Genomic DNA, 23,328 nt, shown 5'->3' with positions numbered 1-23,328 from the left:
GGGTCAAAAACTAGGTCACTAGGTCAAATCAAAGAAAAAACCTTGTGTATGCAATAGAGGCGGTATTTTTCAATTGATCTTCATGAATTTTGGTCAGAATGATAACCTTGATGAAATCTAGGCCGAGTTCGAAAATGGGTCATCTGGGGTCAAAAACTAGGTCACTAGGTCAAATCAAGGAAAAACCTTGTGTATGCGATAGAGGCTGTATTTTTCAATTGATCTTCATGAATTTTGGTCATAATGATTACCTTGATAAAATCTAGGCCGAGTTCGAAAATGGGTCATCTGGGGTCAAAAACTAGGTTACTAGGTCAAATCGAAGAAAAACATTGTGCATGCAATAGAGGATGTATTTTTCAATTGATCATCATGAAATTTGGTCAGAGTGATTGCCTTGATGAAATCTAGGTCGAGTTTGAATATGGGTTATCTGAGGTCAAAATCTAGGTCAGTAGGTCAAATTAAAGAAAAATCTTATGTATGCGATAGAGACTGTTTTTTTCAATTGATTTTTATGAAATTTGGTCAGGATGATTGCCTTAATGAAATCTAGGTCGAATTTGAATATGGGTCATCTGAGGTCAAAAACAGGTCACTTGGTCAAATCAAAGAAAAAACTTGTGTATGTGATAGAGGCTGTATTTTTCAATTGATCTTCATGAATTTTGGTCAGAATGATTGCCTTGATAAAATCTAGGTTGAGTTTGAACATGGGTTATATAGGGTCAAAAACTAGGTCATATCTAAGAAAATGCTTGTTTTATCGCAAGAGACCAATTTTTTGGTTCAATCTTAATGAAAATTCGTCAGAATATTTATTTCCATGAAATCACAAGGTCAAATATGTTTTACACTGTTATGGTGTGTTTCTTAGGTGAGCGACCTAGGGCCATCTTGGCCCTCTTGTTTTTTATATGCCCGTCTCTGAAAGAGCGGGGTGTTAATGTGAACACCCATGGCGGCTGGTGGCTGGGTGGGCAGGCGGTGTCCAAAGCATGTCCGCTCTCTAATTCGAACAGTTTTCATCAGATCTTCACCAAACTTGCTGACAATGTTTGCGGGCATAATATCTCGGCCAAGTTTGATAACCAGCCAAATCGTCCCAGGCACTCTTTGATTATGGCCCTTGAATTACTCGAAAAACAGCGAATTTAGCCTTGTCCACTCTCTAAGTCAAACAGTTTTCAACTGATCTTCACCAAACTTGCTGACAATGTTTGTGGGCATAATATTTTGGCCAAATTCGATGACCAGGCTAATTGCCCGATGCACTCTTGGATTATGGCCCTTGAATTATTCAAAAACTGCGAATTTCGCCTTGTCTGCACTCAAGTCGAACAGTTTTCATCTGATTTTCACCAAACTTGCTGACAGTGTTTGTGGGTATAATATCTCGGCCAAATATGATAACCACCTAAATCGCCCAAGGCACTCTTGAATTAGGCCAAGTTTGATGACGGGCGTATTTTGTGACAGTCCACTCTTGTTCCTGAATATTATACTTGTAGTATCCTGCTTAATCTTGAATAGTGTTGTCAGAAGTTAGTTTGGATTTATTTACTGCTTGCTACAGTTATGAGTTGGCAAGTCGTGTAAGAAGAGCCACTTACCATGCTGGTGAGAGTGGATCTTTAGAGAACCCTCAACACAACCATTCTCCATCATTGGACATGCATCACAGAGCTGTGTTCAACAGAATGAGCAGGTATCTTTATCTCTCTGTCTGTCTCTGTCTTTCTCTTGCTTTTTCTCTATGTTAGCCTTTTTATTACTCCATCTGTATCTCTTGTGTCTCTCTTTCTGTCACATGTTCAGTAATTGAATGGAAATTACTCAAGAGATTTTGAAAATCAAAAAGCCATTTTAGAGACCTCTACAGTGATGTTTATCTTAGTTTTTGCATATAACTGGGCAGAAATCAAAACAAAATGCTCTGACTGATTAAATAAATAGTAGCTGTCATGTGAAAAGAAATGAACTTATGTGTTGATTCAACTGGGAGCTGTGTTTAAAGACTTAAATCAGAGTCTCTGTTTTTGATCACAAATACCCATGTAAGATTAACAGAAAATAAATCAAGCTTATAGCTCAAGTGATTATGAACTTCGATGTGTGAATTTCAACTTTGATCAAAATTTCAACATTTTCACATTTTATGCCCCACCCTCTTTGGGGTTGCATATAGTAATTGTAGCATCTGTCTGTTCCTAAGTTTGTTCATTTGTCCTGATTTTGTGTCCAGTCTGTAACTTTGTCATGAATGGATTTCAAAAAGACTGCACAAATGATCAGTTTTACATGATGATGTGTTGCGTGCAAGAATCTTAAATCAATCCCTCTTACTTTTTAGCTCACCTGAGCCAAAGGCTCATGGTGTGCTTTTGTGACCGCTCAATGTCCGTCGTGTGACGTGTGACATGTGTCATGCATCCGTCAACATTTTCTAAAAATATCTTCTTCTTGAAAACCACTGGGCAGAATTACACCAAACTTCACAGGAATGATCCTTGGGTGGTCCCCTTTCAGAATTGTTCAAGAATTTAATTCCATGCAGTCTGGTTGCCATGGCAACCAAAAGGAAAAACTTTAAAAATCTTGTCCAAAACTGCATAGCATAGAGCCTTGATATTTGGCGTTTGACATCATCTTATGGTCCTCTGTCAAGATTGTTCAAATTGTGCCCCTGGGGTGAAAAGAAGCCCCGCCCCCGGGGTCACAAGTTTTACAAAGACTTATATAGGAAAAAACTTTAAAAATCTTCTTGTCTAAAACCATAAGACCTAGGCCTTTGATATTTTGTATGTAGCATTTCCTTGTGGTCCTCTACCAAAGTTGTTCAGATTATGCCCCTGGGGTGAAAACAGGCCCTGTCCCGGGGGGTCTTAAGTTTTACCTAGACTTATATAGGAAAAAAACATTAAGAATCTTCTTGCTTGAAACTGCAAGGCCTAGGCTTTTGATATTAAGTGTGTTGCCTTTCCTAGTGTTTCTCTATCAAAATTGTTCAAATTATGTCCTTAGGGTGAAAAGAGGCCCTGTCCTTGGGGTACCAAGTTTAACATAGACTTATATAGGAAAAAAAAATAAAGATCTTCTTGTCTGAAAGTTCAAGGCCTAGGCCTTTGTTATTTGGTATGTTGCATTGCCTGGTGGATCTCTAACAAGTTTGTTCAAATTATGCCCCTGGGATGAAAAAAGGCCCCGCCCTGGGGGTCACTTGTTATAATTATGAGTTATTTAGGTAAAAATACTTAAGAAATTTTCAGATCGTATTTCCTAGACTGTTTAATTATAATTACCTGATGACCCCAAATGATTAGGGATCACTTGACTGAGACCTTGACCTACTGACCTACTTTCTTGTTTTTAGCTCACCTGAGCAATGCTCAGGTGAGTTATTGTGATCGCTTGATGTCCGGTGTCTGTCGTCTGTCATCTGTCAACATTTAGCTTGTGTATGCGATAGAGGCTGTATTTTTCATCTGATCTTCATGAAATTTGGTCAGAATGATTTCTTGATAAAATCTAGGCCAAGTTCAAAAATGGGTCATCTGGGGTAAAAAACTAGGTCACTAGGTCAAATCAAAGAAAAACCTTGTGTATGCGATAGAGGCTGTATTTTTCAATTGATCTTCATGAAATTTGGTCAGAATGTATGCCTTGATGAAATCTAGGTCGAATTCGAATATAGGTCATCTTGGGTCAAAAAGTAGGTCACTAGGTCAAATCAAAGAAAAACCTTGTGTATGCGATAGAAGCTGTATTTTTCAATTGATCTTCACAAAATTTGGTCAGAATGATTATTTTGAAGAAATCTAGGTTGAGTTCCAATACGGATCATCTGGGGTCAAAAATAAGGTCACTAGGTCAGATCAAAGAAAAATCTTGTGTATGAGATAGAGTATTTTTCAATTGATCTTCATGAAATTTGATCTGAATGATTGCCTTGATAAAATCTAGGTCAAGTTTGATAATGGGCCATCTGGGGGTCAAAAACTCGGTCACTAGGTCATATCAAAGAAAATACTTGTTTAACTCTTTCGCTGCACGGAACCCTTAACATAAACTTCTGCCCAGTGCCAGGCATTTCTGCGAGTATTCCTGAAAATGACATATGCTCACTTAAAAGTAAACTGTGTGTTTATTTATGAGAGTATCCTATTGAAACTTCATATACATTATGAGGATACCTTCTTGTGTTGATTCTGTACATTTTTTACTGCATTTGTCTTACATTCTGTCCATTCTGAATGTTTTGCAGAATATTTCTTTGGTTATGCTGATTCACTCCTTGTGGTTAACGATTTCTAACTGCAGCAGGTGGAGAATGTTTTCTTCATCTGAATTTTCGGATGAAATGACACTACTTTCGTCACTTTCAAAGTCACACTCCGAATCTGAATCTTTAAATATAGTTTGCAAAACTTCGCTGACATGTATTCTACGACAAGGAGGCATTCTACATAGATATCTATTCCAAATCCTAAAGAAGATGTGAAAATCATCCAGCATTTTTGCACAATCTTGCACTTGCATAAAATCACAGATAAAAGCTGTTACCGGAAGTTTTCAAATGAAATAGGCGAAGAACGACTACTCCTTTCTATGATGTTCAGTAACTTTGCCAAAATTGACTCCCCACTAATTACATTTATTATTTTTATTATTATAATTAGCAGCAGTGTACAGATTCGACTAAAGTCGCCGTCGGCATTGTATGGGCAATTCGAGTTTAGTCGCTATCGGCAGCAAAAGAGTTAAACTCAAGAGACCACATTTTTGGTCCAATCCTAATGAAAATTGGCCAGAATATTTGTTTCCATGAAATTACTGGGTCAAACATATTTACACTGTTATGGTGTGTTTCTCAGGTGAGCAACCTAGGGCCATCTTGGCCCTCTTGTTTAAGATACAGCCTTAAAATTTAGGTAACATGTACAGTTTTGCACACCAATCTTATAACTGACTTTCAGTTACCATGAATGTGACCTACTGACCTACCTCCTTAATATTTCAGCATCAGTTTGCCATTTGAAACATGTGGCTCATATTACTCAGGTGAGCGATCCATGGTCATCGTGACCCTCTTGTTTGATTTTCTTCTTTATTGCATTTCCATCTGGATTTCCTGTCTGTTCTGTAACTTTGTATTCATTGATAGATTTCATAAAATACTTGATCATCACTCTGTCCTTCTTCCTGTTTGAGTTATTTCTCTTTATTGAATGTTCTTGTCCAGAGCATACCTCTGAAACTTCTCCTATAGGGATTTTATGCTAATTGCACACAATAAGAGAGGACATTTAGAGGAAGTCAATTGTACATGGACCATAATCTGCACATCTTACTTTTGAATTATTGCCCTTTATTAGCTCACCTTTGACATAGTGACAAGGTGAGCTTTTGTGATCGCCCTTCGTCCGTCGTTCGTCCGTCTGTTCACAGTTTCTTGCAGACATGATAGAGACCACATTTTGCGGTTGATTTTAATCAAACTTGCACACAATTTTATTGGCATAATATCTCGGTTCTTTTCGAAAAATTGCCAGGATCCCATCAAGGGTTCCAGGGTTCCAGTTCCAAAATTTGCGATTTTGGCTTGTGGATATGATAGAGACCACATTTTGCAATTGATTTTTATCAAACTTGCACACAGTATGTAATGGCATTATATCTTGGTTCCTTTTGAAAACTGGCCAGATCCCATCATGGGTTCCAGAGTTATGGCCCCTTAAAGGGCCAAAATTTGCTATTTTGGCTTTTGCAGCCATATAGAGACTTCATTTATGGTTTTATTTGTACAAACATGCAAACTATCTTTAAAAAAATAGATCTTGGATTCCATGATGAATCCATCAGATTCAAGCATAGGTTCCAGAGTTACCGCCCCTAATTGACCCCTGAAGTTTGTTAATTTTTACCTTGTGAACACAATAGAAGTGACATTTTACATTTGAATTTAAACACACTTACACACAACTTAAATAACAATAAGGTGACAGGTCCTTTTGAAAACTTTGGTTAGATTCCATCATGGGTTCTAGAATTACTGCCCCTTTCAGCCACATAGAGGTTTCATTTATGCTTTGATTTGATACAAACCTGCACAGAATGTTTTTCTTGATGATCTCTAGGCCAGGATCGAAACTGGGTCATGTTGAGTCAAAAACTAGGTCACCAGGTCAAATCAAAGGAAAAGCTTGTTAGCACTCTAGAGGCCATATTTATGACCCTGTCTTCATGAAATTTGGTCCGAATGTTTATCTTGATGATTCCTAGGCCAGTTTGAACTGGGTCATGTGGGGTCAGAAACTAGGTCACCCACTCAAATCAAAGGAATAGCTTGTTAAGACTCTAGAGGCCAAATTTATGACCCTATCTTCATGAAACTTGGTAAAAATGTTTATCTTGATGATTCCTAGACCAGCTTTGAAACTTGGTCATGTGGGGTCAAAATCTAGGTCAACTCTCAAATCAAAAGAAAAGCTTGTTACCACATTTATGACCCTATCTTCATGAAACTTGGTCAGAATGTTTATGTTGATGATTCCAAGGCCAAGTTTAACAGGTGAGCGATATAGGCTCATTATGATTCTCTTGTTGAATGTCCACTCTGAGTTTGTGTCCAGTCAGTAACTTTGTTGTTCATGGGTAGATTTCTATAAAACCTTTGCACCAATGATCAGCATGACATGACAATATGTTGTGTGCAAGAATATTTAATCAATCACTCTTTTAGAATTGTCTCCCTTTATTGAATGTTGATCCAGATTTCCTGTCCGGTCTGTTATTTTGTCATTCAGAGATGGATTTAAAAAAAACTTGGCACCAATGATCAGCATAACATGTTGTTGTGTAATGTGCAAGAACTGTAACTCTACCAGTCTTCCTTTTTGAGTTATCTCCTTTATTGAATGTTCTTGTCCAAGGCAAACCTATAAAAGTACTCAAAACAAGAAGTGTGCAAATTCCCTGTTTATTATTTTACTACATAATATTATATGCATTTGTATTTTAGTCAGCAGCAATCAAATCCTACAAAGAGCAGCGGGGAATCTGCAGCTGAACCACTGAAGAAGTTGTTTGTAGTAGGTCATGTAGCAGACGACAATCCGAGGGAACAGCAAGACCAGTTTGACCACATTGACGGTACAGACCAGGGTCAGATCCTGGGCAAATACATGGATATGGACCAAGATGAGTAAGTTCTAAATCTCTCATTGGAGTTCGTGACAGCTGAAACTACTTTAATTTCAGATATTTTTGTGCTAATTCCATTCAATTCAGTTTTAGACAGCTGAAACCTATGTTAACTTCACATATTTTGTGTTACAAAAAATTCACAAAGTTTTTTGAACGGTTTAATTATGTGAGGTTTAATCTTTGCTTGAACAATTAATTTAAGTAAAAGTTGAATTTATGAGAGGCTTCACATTTGCGAAATATTCATAGATGCTAAATTAGTGAAAATTTGCCTCTAGCGAAAATGTTTGAACTTACATTAGTGTCAGTTGATGTAGACAGGTAGCTGTTGGATAAAGGCAATAGAGTTTATTCCAAGCAGAAATGGTTATGCATTTTCAGTCCATTTCAGAACATGGCATTTTGCTGTGTCTTTTTGAGCAGTATATATTTATGGAGACATATTGTTTTTGCCCTGTCCGTCCGTCCGTCCGTACGTCACACTTCATTTCCGAGCAATAACTGGAGAACCATTTGACCTAGAACCTTCAAACTTCATAGGGTTGTAGGGCTGCTGGAGTAGACGACCCCTATTGATTTTGGGGTCACTCTGTCAAAGGTCAAGGTCACAGGGGCCTGAACATTGAAAACCATTTCCGATCAATAACTAGAGAACCACTTGACCCAGAATGTTGAAACTTCATAGGATGATTGTTCATGAAGAGTAGATGACCCCTATTGATTTTGGGGTCACTCTGTCAAAAGTCAAGGTCACAGGGGCCTGAACATTGAAAACCATTTCCGATCAATAACTAGAGAACCACTTGACCCAGAATGTTGAAACTTCATAGGGTGATTGGTCATGAAGAGTAGATGACCCCTATTGATTTTGGGGTCACTCTGTGAAAGGTCAAGGTCACAGGGGCCTGAACATTGAAAACCATTTCCGATCAATAACTAGAGAAACCACTTGACCCAGAATGTTGAAACTTCATAGGATGATTGGTCATGAAGAGTAGATGACCCCTATCGATTTTGGGGTCACTCTGTGAAAGGTCAAGGTCACAGGGGCCTGAACATTGAAAACTATTTCCAGTCAGTAACTTGAGAACCACTTGACCCAGAATGATGAAACTTCATAGGATGATTGGTCATGCAGAGTAGATGACCCCTAACGATTTTAGGGTCACTCTGTTAAAGGTAAAGGCCACAGGGGCCTGAACATGGAAAACCATTTCCAATCAATGACTTGAGAACCTCTCGACCCAGAATGTTGAAAATTCATAGGATGATTGTTCATGCAGAGTAAATGACCCCTATTGTTTTTGGGGTCACTCCATTAAAGGTCAAGGTCACAGGGGCCTGAACATTGATAACCAGGTCGGATCAATAACTTGAGAACCACTTGACCCAGAATGTTGAAACTTCATAGGATGATTGAACATGCAGAGTAGATGACCCCTATTGATTTTGGGGTCAGTCTATTAAAGGTCAAGGTCACAGTGGCCTGTTCATGTAAAATCATTTTATGGAAATAACTAGAGAACCACTTGACCTACAATGTTGAAACTTAATAGGATGATTGGACATGCAGAGTAGATGACCCCAATTTATTTTGAGGTCACTTGATCAAAGGTCAAGGTCACAGGAGCCTGAACAGTGACTTGAGAACCACTAGGCCAAGAGTGTTGAAATTTAGCGTGATGACTGGACATGCCAAGTAGATGATCCCTATTGCAGCCAAACATCAGTGTCTCTTCGACTTTCGCTCCTGACCGCTATTGACTTCTTGCCTTTAGGACTTTGCATTGGGGGAGACATGCGCTTTTTTACAAAAGCATTTTCTAGTTATTTTTGCTTTTAGCAGAAAGTACAGTTGCAGAACTTATTATTATGCTTGATTTTCCATTACTCGGTGTAAACACTGCACTAACCAACCATGTCGAACTTCCTACCAGGAAGATGTTGATAATGAGCAGCAGGATAATAACCAGTCACTGTGTTTCTCTACAATAGTAGTATCTATGTATGTTAACCTTTACTCTGCTAAATTTCTAAAATGGACTAGACTAGTCTATCATTAAATTTGGGCAGTACCATTTATTTTTTGGAGGGGTGTTCACTGAAAATTTACAGACTGAATAGCAAACAGTGTAGACCATAACCAGCCTGCACAACATGCAGGCTGATCTTGTACTGGTCGCAAAGGCAAATTCACTTGCCGCCAGCAGGCTAAAGGTTAATATAAGAATTTTTCTCAGATTGTAGGTGTGGATATAAATATTCAGCTTTGGGCATAACTGAGCAATATCCTTCCACACCTTCAACAAGTGATGGATTCTTTTTCTTGCATACAGTATTCTACAAAAATTTGAACAAATAAAATGAAACTATGACTTCCTTTTTAGCACTGTTTCTTAAAGAATAGTATAATTTTAAGCATTCATTTGGAAATGTAGCTTTTTATGGTTACAGCATGAAAGTCCTCCTCCATGCTTAGGTGTGAGAAGATTTTTGTCAGCACTTATAGAACACAAGTATGCAGGAACCAAGTTTCCTTAATATATATTTATCACTTAGCTTGTAGTTTATCGGACATACACATGCTTAAGGTACATGTATAGCATTTTAAGTGTTCTAAAGTGTATTAATGATTCTGTGTGTGTACGTTTTATGAACAATTTTTCTTTAAATGACAGTTTTGCAGCTTCTCAAAGTTTCGTCCATGAAACTGAAGATCCATTTAAGCGGGAGCGTGTTGGGAACAGTGTTTTATTAAACAACCACTGTTCACCTGATGAGTGAGTCTAAGTCCTTATTGTAGTGGTGGTGTGATATTTATATTGAATGGCTTCAGATGTTAATCTGTTTATAATATACATTATTATATCCTTTTGTTTGGCTAATGAATGAACATCATAAAACATTTTCTCATAATTATTATTCTTATTTTGCTATAGAATGAAGTAAGAAAAATATATTTTCTTCAATGTTCTCTTAATTTTCCTAAAGTATAAAGTTGATGAAATATCTTTTAACTTTTCCTTTACTTGACTAAAGTATAAAGTTGATAAAATATCTTCTAACTTTTCCCTTATTTGGCTAAAGTATAATGTTGATCAGATATCTTCTAACTTTTCCCATATTTGGCTTAAGTATAAAGTTGATCAGATATCTCCTAACTTTTCCCTTATTTGGCTAAAGTTTAAAGTTGATTAGATATCTTCTAAATGTTCCCTTATTTGACTAAAGTATAAAGTTGATAAAATATCTTCTAACTTTTAGCCAAATAAAAGTTGATAACATATCTTCTAAATTTTCCCTTATTTGGCTAAAGTATAAAGTTGATAAAATATCTTCTAACATTTCCCTTATTTGGCTAAAGTATAAAGTTGATAAAATATCTCCTAACTTTTCCCTTATTTGGCTAAAGTATAAAGTTGATAAAATATCTTCTAACTTTTAGCCAAATAAAAGTTGATAATATATTTTCTAACTTTTAGCCAAATAAAAGTTGATAATATATTTTCTAAATTTTCCCTTATTTGGCTAAAGTATAAAGTTGATAAAATATTTTCTAACTTTTAGCCAAATATAAGTTGATAATATATCTTCTAAATTTTCCCTTATTTGGCTAAAGTATAAAGTTGATCAAATATCTTGTAAATTTTCCCATATTTGGCTAAAGTATAAAGTTGATCAAATATCTTCTAACGTTTCCCTTATTTGGCTGAAGTATAAAGTTGATCAAATATCTTCTAAATGTTCCCTTATTTGGCTAAAGTATAAAGTTGATCAAATATCTTCTAACTTTTCCCTTATTTGGCTTAAGTATAAAGTTGATCAAATATCTTCTAAATTTTCCCTTAGTTGGCTAAAGTATAAAGTTGATCAAATATCTTCTAAATTTTCCCTTAGTTGGCTAAAGTATAAAGTTGATCAAATATCTTCTAAATTTTCCCTTAGTTGGCTAAAGTATAAAGTTGATCAAATATCTTCTAAATTTTTCCTTAGTTGGCTAAAGTATAAAGTTGATCAAATATCTTCTAAATTTTCCTTTAGTTGACTGAAGTATAAAGTTGATCAAATATCTTCAAGCTTTTAAGTATAAAGTTGATAAGTTACCTCATAATTATTCTCTTATTTGGCTAAAATAGATTTAAAAAGTCACAAAAGTGTTCTATAACTTTGCTAAAGCACAGAGTTGATAAAATATATCCTCTTAGTCATTCTCTTAACTAACTACAGCACAGAGACGAAAAAATATATTGTCTTCATTGTTTTATTTTTCCACTAAGGCATGAGATTGATAAAATTAATTCTCATAATTACTCCCTAATTGAACCAAGGCCTTAAGTAGATAGAATACGTTCTTATATTTATTCTCTTTATAGTGCTAAAGTATAAACTTGATCAAATGCACTCTTATTTTGCTAAAAGGAAAAAGAAATATTGTAAATTATAGCTTCCCCATAAAATAATGATTGATATTGATTTAAATTGAATTTGAGATATATACACATATTGCTGACATTCTGCAAAGTTTAAATGGCATATTAACTCAAAACTGAAATACAAAATAAGTATATGTCCGGTATAACAATAAAAATGAGTACTGTGAAGTACTCTGTGCGCAACTAAACTCACTTGATTATTATTAATAATTGAGAATTGTTCTGTGGCCCAATTTTGTTCAATTACACATACCCTGCATCTGAAGCAGTGCTGCTTCCTAATATACAATCAGTATGTTATATGCACGAGTAAATAGCAACATTTTACAATTTCTATTGCCTCCTCCTATAAGCTGTTAATTTTTATGCTGTTTTTGCTGCTGTAAGTTATGGTTGTTTTGAATTTAGAGAAGATGTGGATGGCAACTCCAATTTGAACAACTTTTATCAAAATTTCGGGCCATCCAGTAGGTAAGCCACATGGATATGGGTTAATATGCTTTCTTAAAGAAATTGCTCAAAAACATTTACAGCATTTAAGAAGTTCTTTGCTTATTTGCTTTTTAGACATTGATACAAGCTTTCTGATTATCTATCTCCATTACTTCATGATGGAACAGTGATACAGGTTTCTTATTGTCAATCTTAATTACTTCATGATGCAAAAGTGATACATGATTGGACAGTGATATAGGCTTTCTCTTTGACTGTCTTCATTATGGGACAGTGATACAGGCTTTCTCTTTGTCTTTCTTCCTTAATTCATGATGGGACAGTGATACAGGCTCTCTCATTGCCTCTCTGATGGGACAGTGGTATAGACTTTCTCATTGACTGTGTTCATTACTTCATGATGGGACAATGGTATAGACTTTCTATTTGACTGTCTTCATTACTTCATGATGGGACAGTGATACAGGCTTTCTCCTTGACTGTCTTCATTACTTCATGATGAGACAGTGATACAGGCTTTCTCATTGACTGTCTTCATTACTTCATGATGGAACAGTGATACAGGCTTTCTCATTGACTGTCTTCATTACTTCATGATGGGACAGTGATATAGGCTTTCTCTTTGACTGTCCTCATTACTTCATGAAGGGACAGTGGTATAGACTTCCTCTTCGACTGTCTTCATTACTTCTTGATGAGACAGTGATACAGGCTTTCTGATTGACTGTCTTAATTACTTTGTAAGGGGACAGTGATACAGGCTTTCTCTTTGACTGTCTTCATTACTTCATGATGGGACAGTGATACAGGCTTTCTCCTTAACTGTCTTCATTACTTCATAATGGGACAGTGATACAGGCGTTCTTTTTGACTGTCTTCATTACTTCATGATGGGATAGTGGTATAGACTTTCTCATTGACTGTGTTCATTACTTCATGATGGGACAGTGATACAGGCTTTCTCTTTGACTTTCTTCATTACTTTATGATGAGACAGTGATACAGGCTTTCTCGTTGACTGTCTTCATTACTTCATGATGGGACAGTGATACAGGCTTTCTCTTTGACTGTCTTCATTACTTCATAGTGGGACAGTGATACAGGCTTTCTCTTTGACTGTCTTCTTTACTTCATGATGGGCAGGGCTCCTGAAATTTTGATAACTCAATCGGTCCGAAACGAAAATCCTGACATCGGCGCTACCCCACCCACTGCATTCCCAATATTACATATTTTGTGAAACGTGATAGAGTAAAGAAATAAGCATGTCATGCATTAAAACTGAGTTACCAGTCACCGCGTGTTTCCATACAATGAAGACAGTTATTCAGTGTTATGTGTGATCGTTACTTTGTTTAAATTTTGATGTTTTTCCGAGAAAATATTGTAAGGATAAAAATTACCGAGGCATTGACACCGTGTGCGTAACTAGTCTAAAAGCCAACGCACGTGACCGGTACCGTATACACGGCAGATACTTTGTGATGTTTCCTCATTCTTTGACGGAATTCTATAAAATACAATGCGTCAAAGTGAATTACACGACACATATTCTCTGCTAAACAGTCTCAGTATTTTAAGAATACTCTGCCACGGACCGAATGTGTACGTTATATGAATGCTGAGATCGAATTTCCCGCAAGTATAGTACCAAAAGGTCACGCGTGTTGGCCACGGATATTTCATTTCACTTATGTTGTACTTCAATAAGCAACTACATTTTATAAAGTTATATGTTCTCTTCTGATGTAAACAAAATTTCATTTTGAAACGTTTTTTAAAAGACCGATTTGATAAACAGCGCCACTCCGGTTTTCTTTATCATTCGTGTTTGCCAGTTCATTTTTTTTCTTTTTCTTTTTTTCACAGTCAGGTTGCAAAGACGATTTTCTGCATTTGTTTCAACTGGAGCCCCAGCAAATGAATCTTGCAATTTTTTCAAATCAAGTAATTATAAAAACTATTTGATCGGTTTTCCGTGTGATGTCTCATTAAATCAAAGACCTATAATGTACAATTATAGCTCTTTGATTAAATGCAGTGACTATTTGTTTTTTTACCGTGATCAAACATAGCCTTTTGAAATAAACCATCCGTCGGATTCTAAATAAAAGAAGTGGATCCCCGTCGAAATGATTTGGATCCAGTCAGACATATTTGGAAACCAGTCAAAAACGTTTAATACATTGCAGTCGGTTGTCTGCAAACATTAAAGGATGTGCCGCGCGAGCACTGATTGCATCACGTGCTAATTACGGATCCATTATCAAGGTGACAATCAGACCGTTTGACATGTTTATTGGTTATCTGAGGGTGCGACCAACAATTTCCTGCTTGACAGTAGATGGTGTATTGAGATATCAGACTGAAATTTATACTTTTCTCCATTTCTACGGGGCCGATTTTTTTTGTTTTTTCACTTCATGAATCGGTCTGAAAAGTCAAAAATCGGTCCAAAACCGACAAACCGGCAAATTTCCGAAGCTCTGATGATGGGACAGTGGTATAGACTTTCTCATTGACTGTGTTCATTACTTCATGATGGGACAGTGATACAGGCTTTCTCTTCGACTTTCTTCATTACTTTATGATGGGACAGTGATACAGGCTTTCTCATTGACTGTCTTCATTACTTCATGATGGGACAGTGAAACAGGCTTTCTCATTGTCTGTCTTCATTACTTCATGATGGGACAGTGATACAGGCTTACTCATTGACTGTCTTCATTACTTCATGATGGGACAGTGATACAGGCTTTCTCATTGACTGTCTTCATTACTTCATGATGGGACAGTGATACAGGCTTTCTCATTGTCTGTCTTCATTACTTCATGATGGACAGTGATACAGGCTTTCTCATTGACTGTCTTCTTTACTTCATGATGGGACAGTGATATTGGCTCTCTCATTGACTGTTCATTACTTCATGATGGGACAGTGATACAGGCTTTCTCATTGACTGTCTTCATTACTTCATCATGGGACAGTGATACAGGCATTCTCTTTGACTGTCTTCATTACTTTATGATGGGACAGTGATATAGGCTTTCACTTTGACTGTCTTCATAACTTCATGATGGGACAGTAATACAGGCTTTCCCTTTGATTTTCTTTATTACATCATGATGGGGCAGTGATATTAGCTTTCTCTTTGACTGTCTTCATTACTTCTTGATTGGACAGTGATACAGGCTTTCTTTTTGTCTTTATTCATTACTTCATGATGGGACAGTGATACAGGCTTTCTTTTTGACTGTCTTCATTACTTCATGATAGGACAGTGATATTATCTGTTTTAGGCTTATACAGTTAAAGTTATACTTCTTTCAAAGTGCTATCTTGTGAATTATGTTTCTCCCCCACTTGGGGAGACATGTTGTTTTTGCCGTTTCCGTCCTCCGTTCGTCCATCCGTCACACTTCATTTCCGATCAGTAGCTGGAGAATCATTTGACCTAGAACCTTAACACTTCATAGGATGGCAGGGCTTATGGAGTAGATGACCCTTTTTGTTTTTGTGGTCACTCCATCAAAGGTCAAGGTCACAGGGTCCTGAACATGGAATTTCATTTCTGATCAATAACTTGAGAAGCACTTGACCCAGAATGTTGGAACTTCATATGGTGATGGGACATGCAGAGTAGATGACCCCTATTGATTTTGGGGTCACTCTGTTAAAGGTCAAGGTCACAGGGGCCAGAACATGGAAAACCATTTCTGATCAATACCTTGAGAACCACTTCACCCAGAATGTTGAAACTTCATAGGATGATTGGACATGCAGAGTAGATGACCCCCTATTGATTTTGGGTCACTTCATTAAAGGTCAAGGTCACAGCAGCCAGAACATGGCACTCCATTTCTGGTCAGTAACTTAAGAATCATTTGACCTAGAACCTTCAAACTTCATAGAGTGATAGGGCTTACAGAGTAGATGACTCCTATTGTTTTAGGGTCACTCCATCAAAGGTAAAGGTCACAGGGGCCATCTGTCTGTCACACTTCATTTTTTATCAAAAACTGGAGAACCATTTGACCTAGAACCTTCAAACTTGATGGGGCTTACAGAGTAGATGACCGCTATTACTTTTGGGGTTACTAGATCAAAGGTCACAAGGGCCTGAACATGGAAAACAGTTTCTGATCAGTAACTTGGGAACCTATTAACCCAGAACGTTGAAACTTCATAGGGTAATTGGACAAGTAGAGTAGATGACCCCAAGTGATTTTTTGATCACTTGATCAAAGGTCAAGGTCACAGGGACCAGGACATGGAAAACAGTTTCCAATCAATAACTTGAGAGCCATTTGACCCAGAATCTTCAAACTTCATAGGATGATAGGATTATCAGAGTATATGATCCTTTTTCGGGTCACTTGATCTAAGGTCAGGGTCACAGGGACCTGAACATGGAACACACTTTCCGATCAATAACTGAGAATCACTTGACACAGAATGTTGAAACTTCATAGGATGATTGGATGTGCAGAGTAGATGACCCATATTGATTTTAGGGTCACTTGATAGAAGGTCAAGGTCATAGGAGTCTGAACATGGAAAACCATTTCTGATCAATAGCTTGAGAACCACTTGACCCAGAATGTTGAAACTTCATAGGATGATTGGACATGCCAAGTAGCCTATCTATATTGTAGCCAACCATGAGTGTCTCTTTGACTTTTGCTTCTGACCCCTATTGATTTCTTGCCTATTATGACTATGCATTGGGGGAGAGATGCGGTTTTGTACAAAAGTTTCTTCAAGTCTTCTTTAAACTTTGTAATATAAAGTTTTTTTTCAATTTGTTCTACTTCACTGCAATAGCTTAGTGAAATTTCATTACCAATTTGGTGCATTTCTTAATACTTAGTCTGCAGCATCTTCATGTTGATCTGCCTCAGCTTTGTTAGAATGTTTAGTTTTTGTATTGAGAAGCTAAGTTTTAGGATATAGGTTATCCTTACACATATAATTAATATGTTAGTACCAGATCTTTTTATGTTATGACGCTGGTGTCCGTCTGTCCATCCATCTGTCCGTTAGCAATTTCGTGTCCACTCTGTAACTCTTGAAACCCTTGAAGAATTTCAAGGAAACTTGACACAATTGTTCACCACACCGAGACGATATGCAGAGTGCATGTTTTGGATGTCTCACTTCAAGGTCAAGGTCACACTTGGGAGTCAAAGGTCATATCAGTTTGTTTCGTGTCCGCTCTGTAACTCTTGAACCCCTTGAAGGATTTCAAAGAAACTTGACACAAATGTTTACCACACCGAGACGACGTGCAGAGCGCATGTTCCGGACGACTCGCTTCAAGGTCAATGTCACACTTAGGGGTCAAAAGTCTTATCAGTTTGTTTTGTGTCCACTCTGTAACTCTTGAACTGCTTGAAGGATTTCAAAGAAACTTGGCAGAAATGTTCACCACACTGAGACGATGTGCAGAGCGCATGTTTCGGATGACTCGCTTCAAGGTCAAGGTAACACTTAAGGGTCAAAGGTCATATATTACTTTGCTTTGTGTATATTGCTCTGCATTGCAGTGCTCTTGTTTTTATTTGGCAGATCTCTTTTTTGTACTTACAATATTTTTTTTTTTAATTACTTCCCTTTTATGTTACTATAAATAGCTTATTTTGAAACTTTTTTATTATTGGCCGTAGGGAAAAACCGAGACCACTTATCTGTGGTACAACATGGATGGTACTTCCAATTTTTAGGTCTATTTTTACATACCTGTACCTGATAAGGATTTTTTTGTAGACTTTGAATATTTTTTTTTGTGGACTTAGATTTGTTTTTTGAAGTTTTCCTTTTGTTGTTCCAGTCCTTTGGGCTACAACAGTCAAGTTCTTAAAATTTTGCTCCCATCCTATGATGTAAGCCTTCAGGCGTATATTGCCCCGCTTGGCGGCGCTCTTGTTTGTACACTAATACACAAAGGAATTTTATGCATTAATTTTATGCTTTTTAAGGCCTAAGTGTATACATAACATTAAAAGTCTTTAAGTCTATAAGGCAGAGTAGTAGCAGATTATATTTTGCTTATCTCAAGAGCTTTATCTCTACTATTATGGACATCTCTGTCCAGATTTTATGATAAGCATATTATCTAAACAGATTTGCTTCAGAGCTTCCATTTAGATGTCCAAACACACATAACCAGAATTTTGAAGAAGTTCTTAGCTTTGCTAGTCTTATCTTTCTTTTATCAAATTTTGTGAAACAGTTTTGGGTTCAATAAGTTGAATTTGGAGACCAGTTTGCCATTGGTCAATTCCAAATTTATTCTCAGAAACAACCAATCAGAAGCTGGAGCGTCAAGACTGGTCTCAAAATTAAGTTTTATAAATCTTAGGCATTGTGTCATTCTAGTTTGTTCTTTTACATATAGCAAGACTTGTTTTGGTGAAGAGGCTGCCCATATTATCATATACTTTAAGCAGTGCTGAACTATATAGTGCAAGGTTTAAAGTGCCAGATTTAAACACATTTTGGTCTTGAGCTTTTCTTTTTGAGCAAAACACGTGTAAAACTCACGTATGGTAAGCACGAGCCAATTGTATAATGGCCAATGTATATGCTTCATTCACTTTTATATAAGAAATAATGGCATTGAAGGTATTCTTAGCTTATATCATATTACTTTAATATTCAGGTTTTTCTGGAATGGCCCAAATTGGCCAAGAATTGCCCTTTAGTTGATAAGAAGTTCTCTTGACATGAAACCAATGTCAATGGACCAATACATCAAGTAAAGTATCTGTTACTAGATTTTTGGAGAAATGTTTGACAGTCATGTAACATGATCTGTGTTTGACAATCATGTTACATGATCTCTGTTTGACAATCTCATTACATGATCTGTGTTTGACAATCACGTTACATGATCTGTGTTTGACAGTCACATTACTTTACGTGATATGTGTTTGACAATCACGTTACACGGTCTGTGTTTGACAATTATGTTATTAGGTCTATATTAGGTCTGATTTAGATAAAGCTGCTTTATTGAATTTCATTTAATTTGTTTCATATGTTAATGTTGTATATTACTGCCATATTGATATTTCTGTAGTGCTGTAAAAATCACATTCTGTGAGAATGGAACACCTGTATTGGCTTCGGACACTACAAGATAAACACGTTTATTTCCTGGGTCAATACAGCTTAATGTCCAATAACCTGCATTCAGATAAGATAATGCACAGACAGGGAAGACCCTTATACGGCCAGTTTGTTATCGTGTTTATAATCGAGAAGTGGAAAATTCTTAAATTCTGATTTGTCACCTTTCATGCCAAAGAGCTTTTGCAGCATAAAACCTAACCAACATGATTGATTGTACCGGTATATGTTATAAGATATTTAAATATATCAAATAAGCACAAAAATAAACTTTTTACATAACCAACACAGTTGTAAGGTGGGCAGTCTTATTGATAGGTTTATAGTCTGAACATAGAGAACAGCTTCTTATAACTTCATCTCATTAGCCGAATTTGTTTGTAGCTCCGATAATTCATGTTTTGAAAGAAATGTGGTTTTATTAGAGTTGACAATGAATTATTGCTTGGTTCGCAAAACAGAAGCTGTTGGTAGAATCAAATAAAGAAGTAAGATATATCTACCCCTAACCTTAGGTCAGGGTTATGTCTGCCACCAACCTTATGTCAGGGTTAAGTCTATCACCAACCTTACATCAGGGTTATATTGGGGTTGATGGATGGACACTAGGATCCTTATTGTTTTTAAGATGTTAAAACAGGCACTTCTTGTTAATTCTTTGTTCCAGTCTTATGATCTTAGGTCAAATACTGCTATATTCTTCTTTTAGATTTCCATGTTTTTGTCTTCATTGAAATTTTTGCTTTCAGGTGTAAAAAACAGTGCCATGTAACAATGATAAATGCATTTTAAGCCATTCACAAAGTTGCTGTTGATCTGCACAGTTTGGTTGAGAGTTCTGAGGTCACAACATGCTAACAGTAGTTTATCTAACACCATAGAAATATTTGAACATTCCTTAAAAAAAAGTCATATTTTCTGGAAATTTTGATTCATGATTTCCAACACTTACCAATAGTAAACTTTATTCATCTTTTTATATCTGTCATGGATCAAAGCTTGTAGATAGATGCATATTCTAAAGAAATGAAAGATGCAGCGATTTCTCCATTGCAAAATGCAAGTAACACTAACAATGTTTTCTATCTAGTCTGTATTTTTGGAAAATAATAGTAATGTAAGTTCTTAAAGACATAAGGCATTGTATTGAATACTTAATCATTTGACAAATGTCTGATACATTATATGACATTGCATGTAGTAAAGTTACCCAAGAATTTTAAATCAATACTGAATTATTATTCCCTAGCATGTAGCGGAAATGTTGTAATATCAGTCAATCATTGTTACTAAAATATTTCTGAATAGATTTCTTATACATCCTACTCTCTTAATATCACAAGATAACAAATAAAAAGATTGTATGTTTGAACCTGAGGCATGACGGTGCTTTCCGGAATGTAACTTGAGTAATGGTTGGACAACAAAAAATATGCTTATCTGTATCAACGACTACTGCACCCAGAATGTTTCGTTTCTGAAGTTTAGGTCTAGTTATTTAATGCTACTTACTCCTTTCTACACAATGTCTATAAACTGTCAAGCTATAAGCTCAGCTGTAACAACCAGTACAAAACAAAACTGAGACAGTTTCTGTCATAAAACCTATGCTTTACTTGTTCTACAACCATTCGTCTTGTTATCTAGTACAGTACTGGTCTTGTGTATTTGACAGAAGACAATATGTATGAAGTAATTTATGTCTTGTTTACCTCAAGATATTTGTTAGAGACTTAGTTATCTAGGAACACTTGTTATGGTTATTGAACAGTTGTATAATCAAACAAATGTTGAAAATGGCCTTACAGCCATACCATACTAACACAGTTTGTTCAACAGTCCAGGACCTAATCTTGCTTTCTAGAGTTATACCCAATAACCGTAAAACTGTTAGATTTACTTCTGACTGTGTGGTTTTACTAACAAGTTTTGGTACCTTTTCAAACCTCTACTGATTTATAACTAGAAAATGTTTTATTTGTAGTGATTGCAAGGTTAGAGTTGAGAAACTTTAACATAAAGGTCTTGGCTTCAACTGTAGCCTGTTGTTACTGTGGGTATCATGCCAATCGGTATTAATAGCAGGGCGTCAAGTTACCTATATTTACCTATATTTTCCTATATTTTAGCCCTCTACCTATAATAACCTATAAAATCCTATATTTTGCCAAAATACCTATAAATACCTATAATCTGGAAATTTTGTGGTAAGCAAGGAATACAAAGGTCATTCAAACCATTAAAAAAGAAGTAATTCTATGATAATTGAGTTTATAAATATGCTGTTACCTTTTAGGCATTGAAATTGGTATTCCTTTCAGGTGTAGCGACCCTGCCCAGCCCAGCTTTAGGAAAGCTTTAAGTAATGGAAGTTCTTTTTTCAGTTGGAATATTTTCCATTTCTTAAAGCTTTCATGTATAAAAATGTGAATAGGAAATGCACATGTTTTTATTTTGTTTTCAGAATAAGCCTTAATGTTTCATAATTGAGCCTCATAATGCCTGCTAATAAGAGTCAGTTTCGAGATAGGTGGCTATCAGAAGTAGATGTATGAAACTGTTGTAATTTTGTTCTGTAGATGGTTTGATTATAATTGTTTTCTTTTTCATTCATGTACAAATGCAGGCCCAACATTATATTTTATACTTGTATTAACAATGTACTGATATATGTTGTTAGCAATATGGCTTGGTTTGCCTAATTCCCTGTTAAACTGATTTGAGTACCAGTATTGGTAAAGTTTTGTCTGTTGGTGAATTAATAGTTTATTATGAAAGTAAGATATATGTTAAAATGTTATTTGTTTAAAATCATAAAAGTAGCCACTTTTTCTGTTCCTTTGTATTTTATGTTTAATAAAAGAGAGTGCTGGTGGTGGTGGAGGAGGATAAAACACTTGTCTGACTTGTTTTCTTCATTATAAGCAACCTATATAATCCTATATTTCTGGCCCCCAAATACCTATATTTCAGGATCGTACCTATATTTTTGACTCCCAAAAGCACTTGACACCCTGTAATAGGGAACTTGTTAATATTATTTTACAAAAATCATAGAAGATCATTAGGTTAACAGGTCACCATTACACAAGTGAGCAGAAAAAAAGATTTTATATTGGTACTCACCATGCTTGGAGGCTCAGCTAAACATACCACAAATAATCTGAAACCTTTGAAGTCTACTTTTGATTTGCCAAATCCTTTCACTCACAATTTATTCTATATAATACATGATTTAGGTAACTGATAAAACATTCTAATTTTTGTTTATCTCCAAGTAAAATGTGTGATCCCTTGGAATTTGAGGTATATCAAGTTACGACTATACATGGTAGTGATATTTACAATTAAGAGAGTACTTCAGCACTAATTAGTGCTGAAATTTAAAAAAACTGTATAAAGTTTGATGACAAGTTTTCTAACCAGGACACCATAGCTATAGCAAGATAACCAGTGTATGATTTCTTATACAATTATATGCTAAAATTATAATCTACATAATGGATATTGACAATACAAATCTGAGAACATTTGCAGGTTGAGGTAACCAGTAATGTAAGTACAATCATGTTGTTGTTTTTACAGATTTATAACTGGACCTCCTCCAGTGACATTATATGTGGGATCAAAGCGAGCTATCTGTCACTTAATGAAGGAACGGCGACCAATCTGCTGTCTAGAATGGGGAACAGTAAGTTTGCAGCTTTTTTTAAATTTTAATTTTTGTATTTTACATGAAAGTCAAACTCAAATGAACAAAATAAGTAGCAAGGGCATAAAATTATACACATATAAGTGAACTTGTCATATGTATGCTTATCTTGAACATATGGCTTCAAAAGTTTTGAGATCTCAAGTTCTGAACAAGATTTTCAAGACTAGGGTTTTGGAAAATTGCCAGTGTCTGGGTTTTAGACCAATTTTTAACTTTTCAGACATATTTATAAAATGAAAAAAGAGATATTGGTCTGAGAAAAAGAAACATTAAGTCGAAAATTGTGTTGTGTGCAAGAGCCAGCTTTATAGCTTCAAGGTGGAGGCTGTTTCCTAGATAACACACAAATGTGAGATTTGGACACAAAATTTACTGTCATTTACTGTGAT

At 36.0% G+C, this 23,328-nt stretch overlaps 1 protein-coding gene across 9 annotated transcripts in view; it reads left to right on the top strand.

Moving 5' to 3' along the window:
- Positions 1 to 23,328, top strand: part of LOC123539742 (potassium channel subfamily T member 2-like) — a 171,372-nt gene that overhangs the window by 127,941 nt on the left and 20,103 nt on the right. For 7 of the 9 annotated variants that reach the window (XM_045324486.2, XM_045324484.2, XM_045324482.2 and 4 more), the window contains 4 exons: positions 1,577 to 1,708; positions 7,022 to 7,204; positions 9,885 to 9,986; positions 22,810 to 22,915. In XM_045324486.2, the coding sequence (XP_045180421.2) occupies positions 1,577 to 1,708; positions 7,022 to 7,204; positions 9,885 to 9,986; positions 22,810 to 22,915 (523 nt within the window). Of the gene's footprint in view, positions 1 to 1,576; positions 1,709 to 7,021; positions 7,205 to 9,884; positions 9,987 to 12,047; positions 12,111 to 22,809; positions 22,916 to 23,328 lie in introns of all 9 variants that reach the window. The other 2 variants (XM_045324483.2, XM_045324487.2) reach the window with 2 other exon arrangements.

Source organism: Mercenaria mercenaria, chromosome 16 (genome assembly GCF_021730395.1).
Source record: "Mercenaria mercenaria strain notata chromosome 16, MADL_Memer_1, whole genome shotgun sequence".
Classification (NCBI taxonomy): domain Eukaryota; kingdom Metazoa; phylum Mollusca; class Bivalvia; order Venerida; family Veneridae; genus Mercenaria; species Mercenaria mercenaria.
This window is presented reverse-complemented; position numbering and strand designations above follow the sequence as displayed.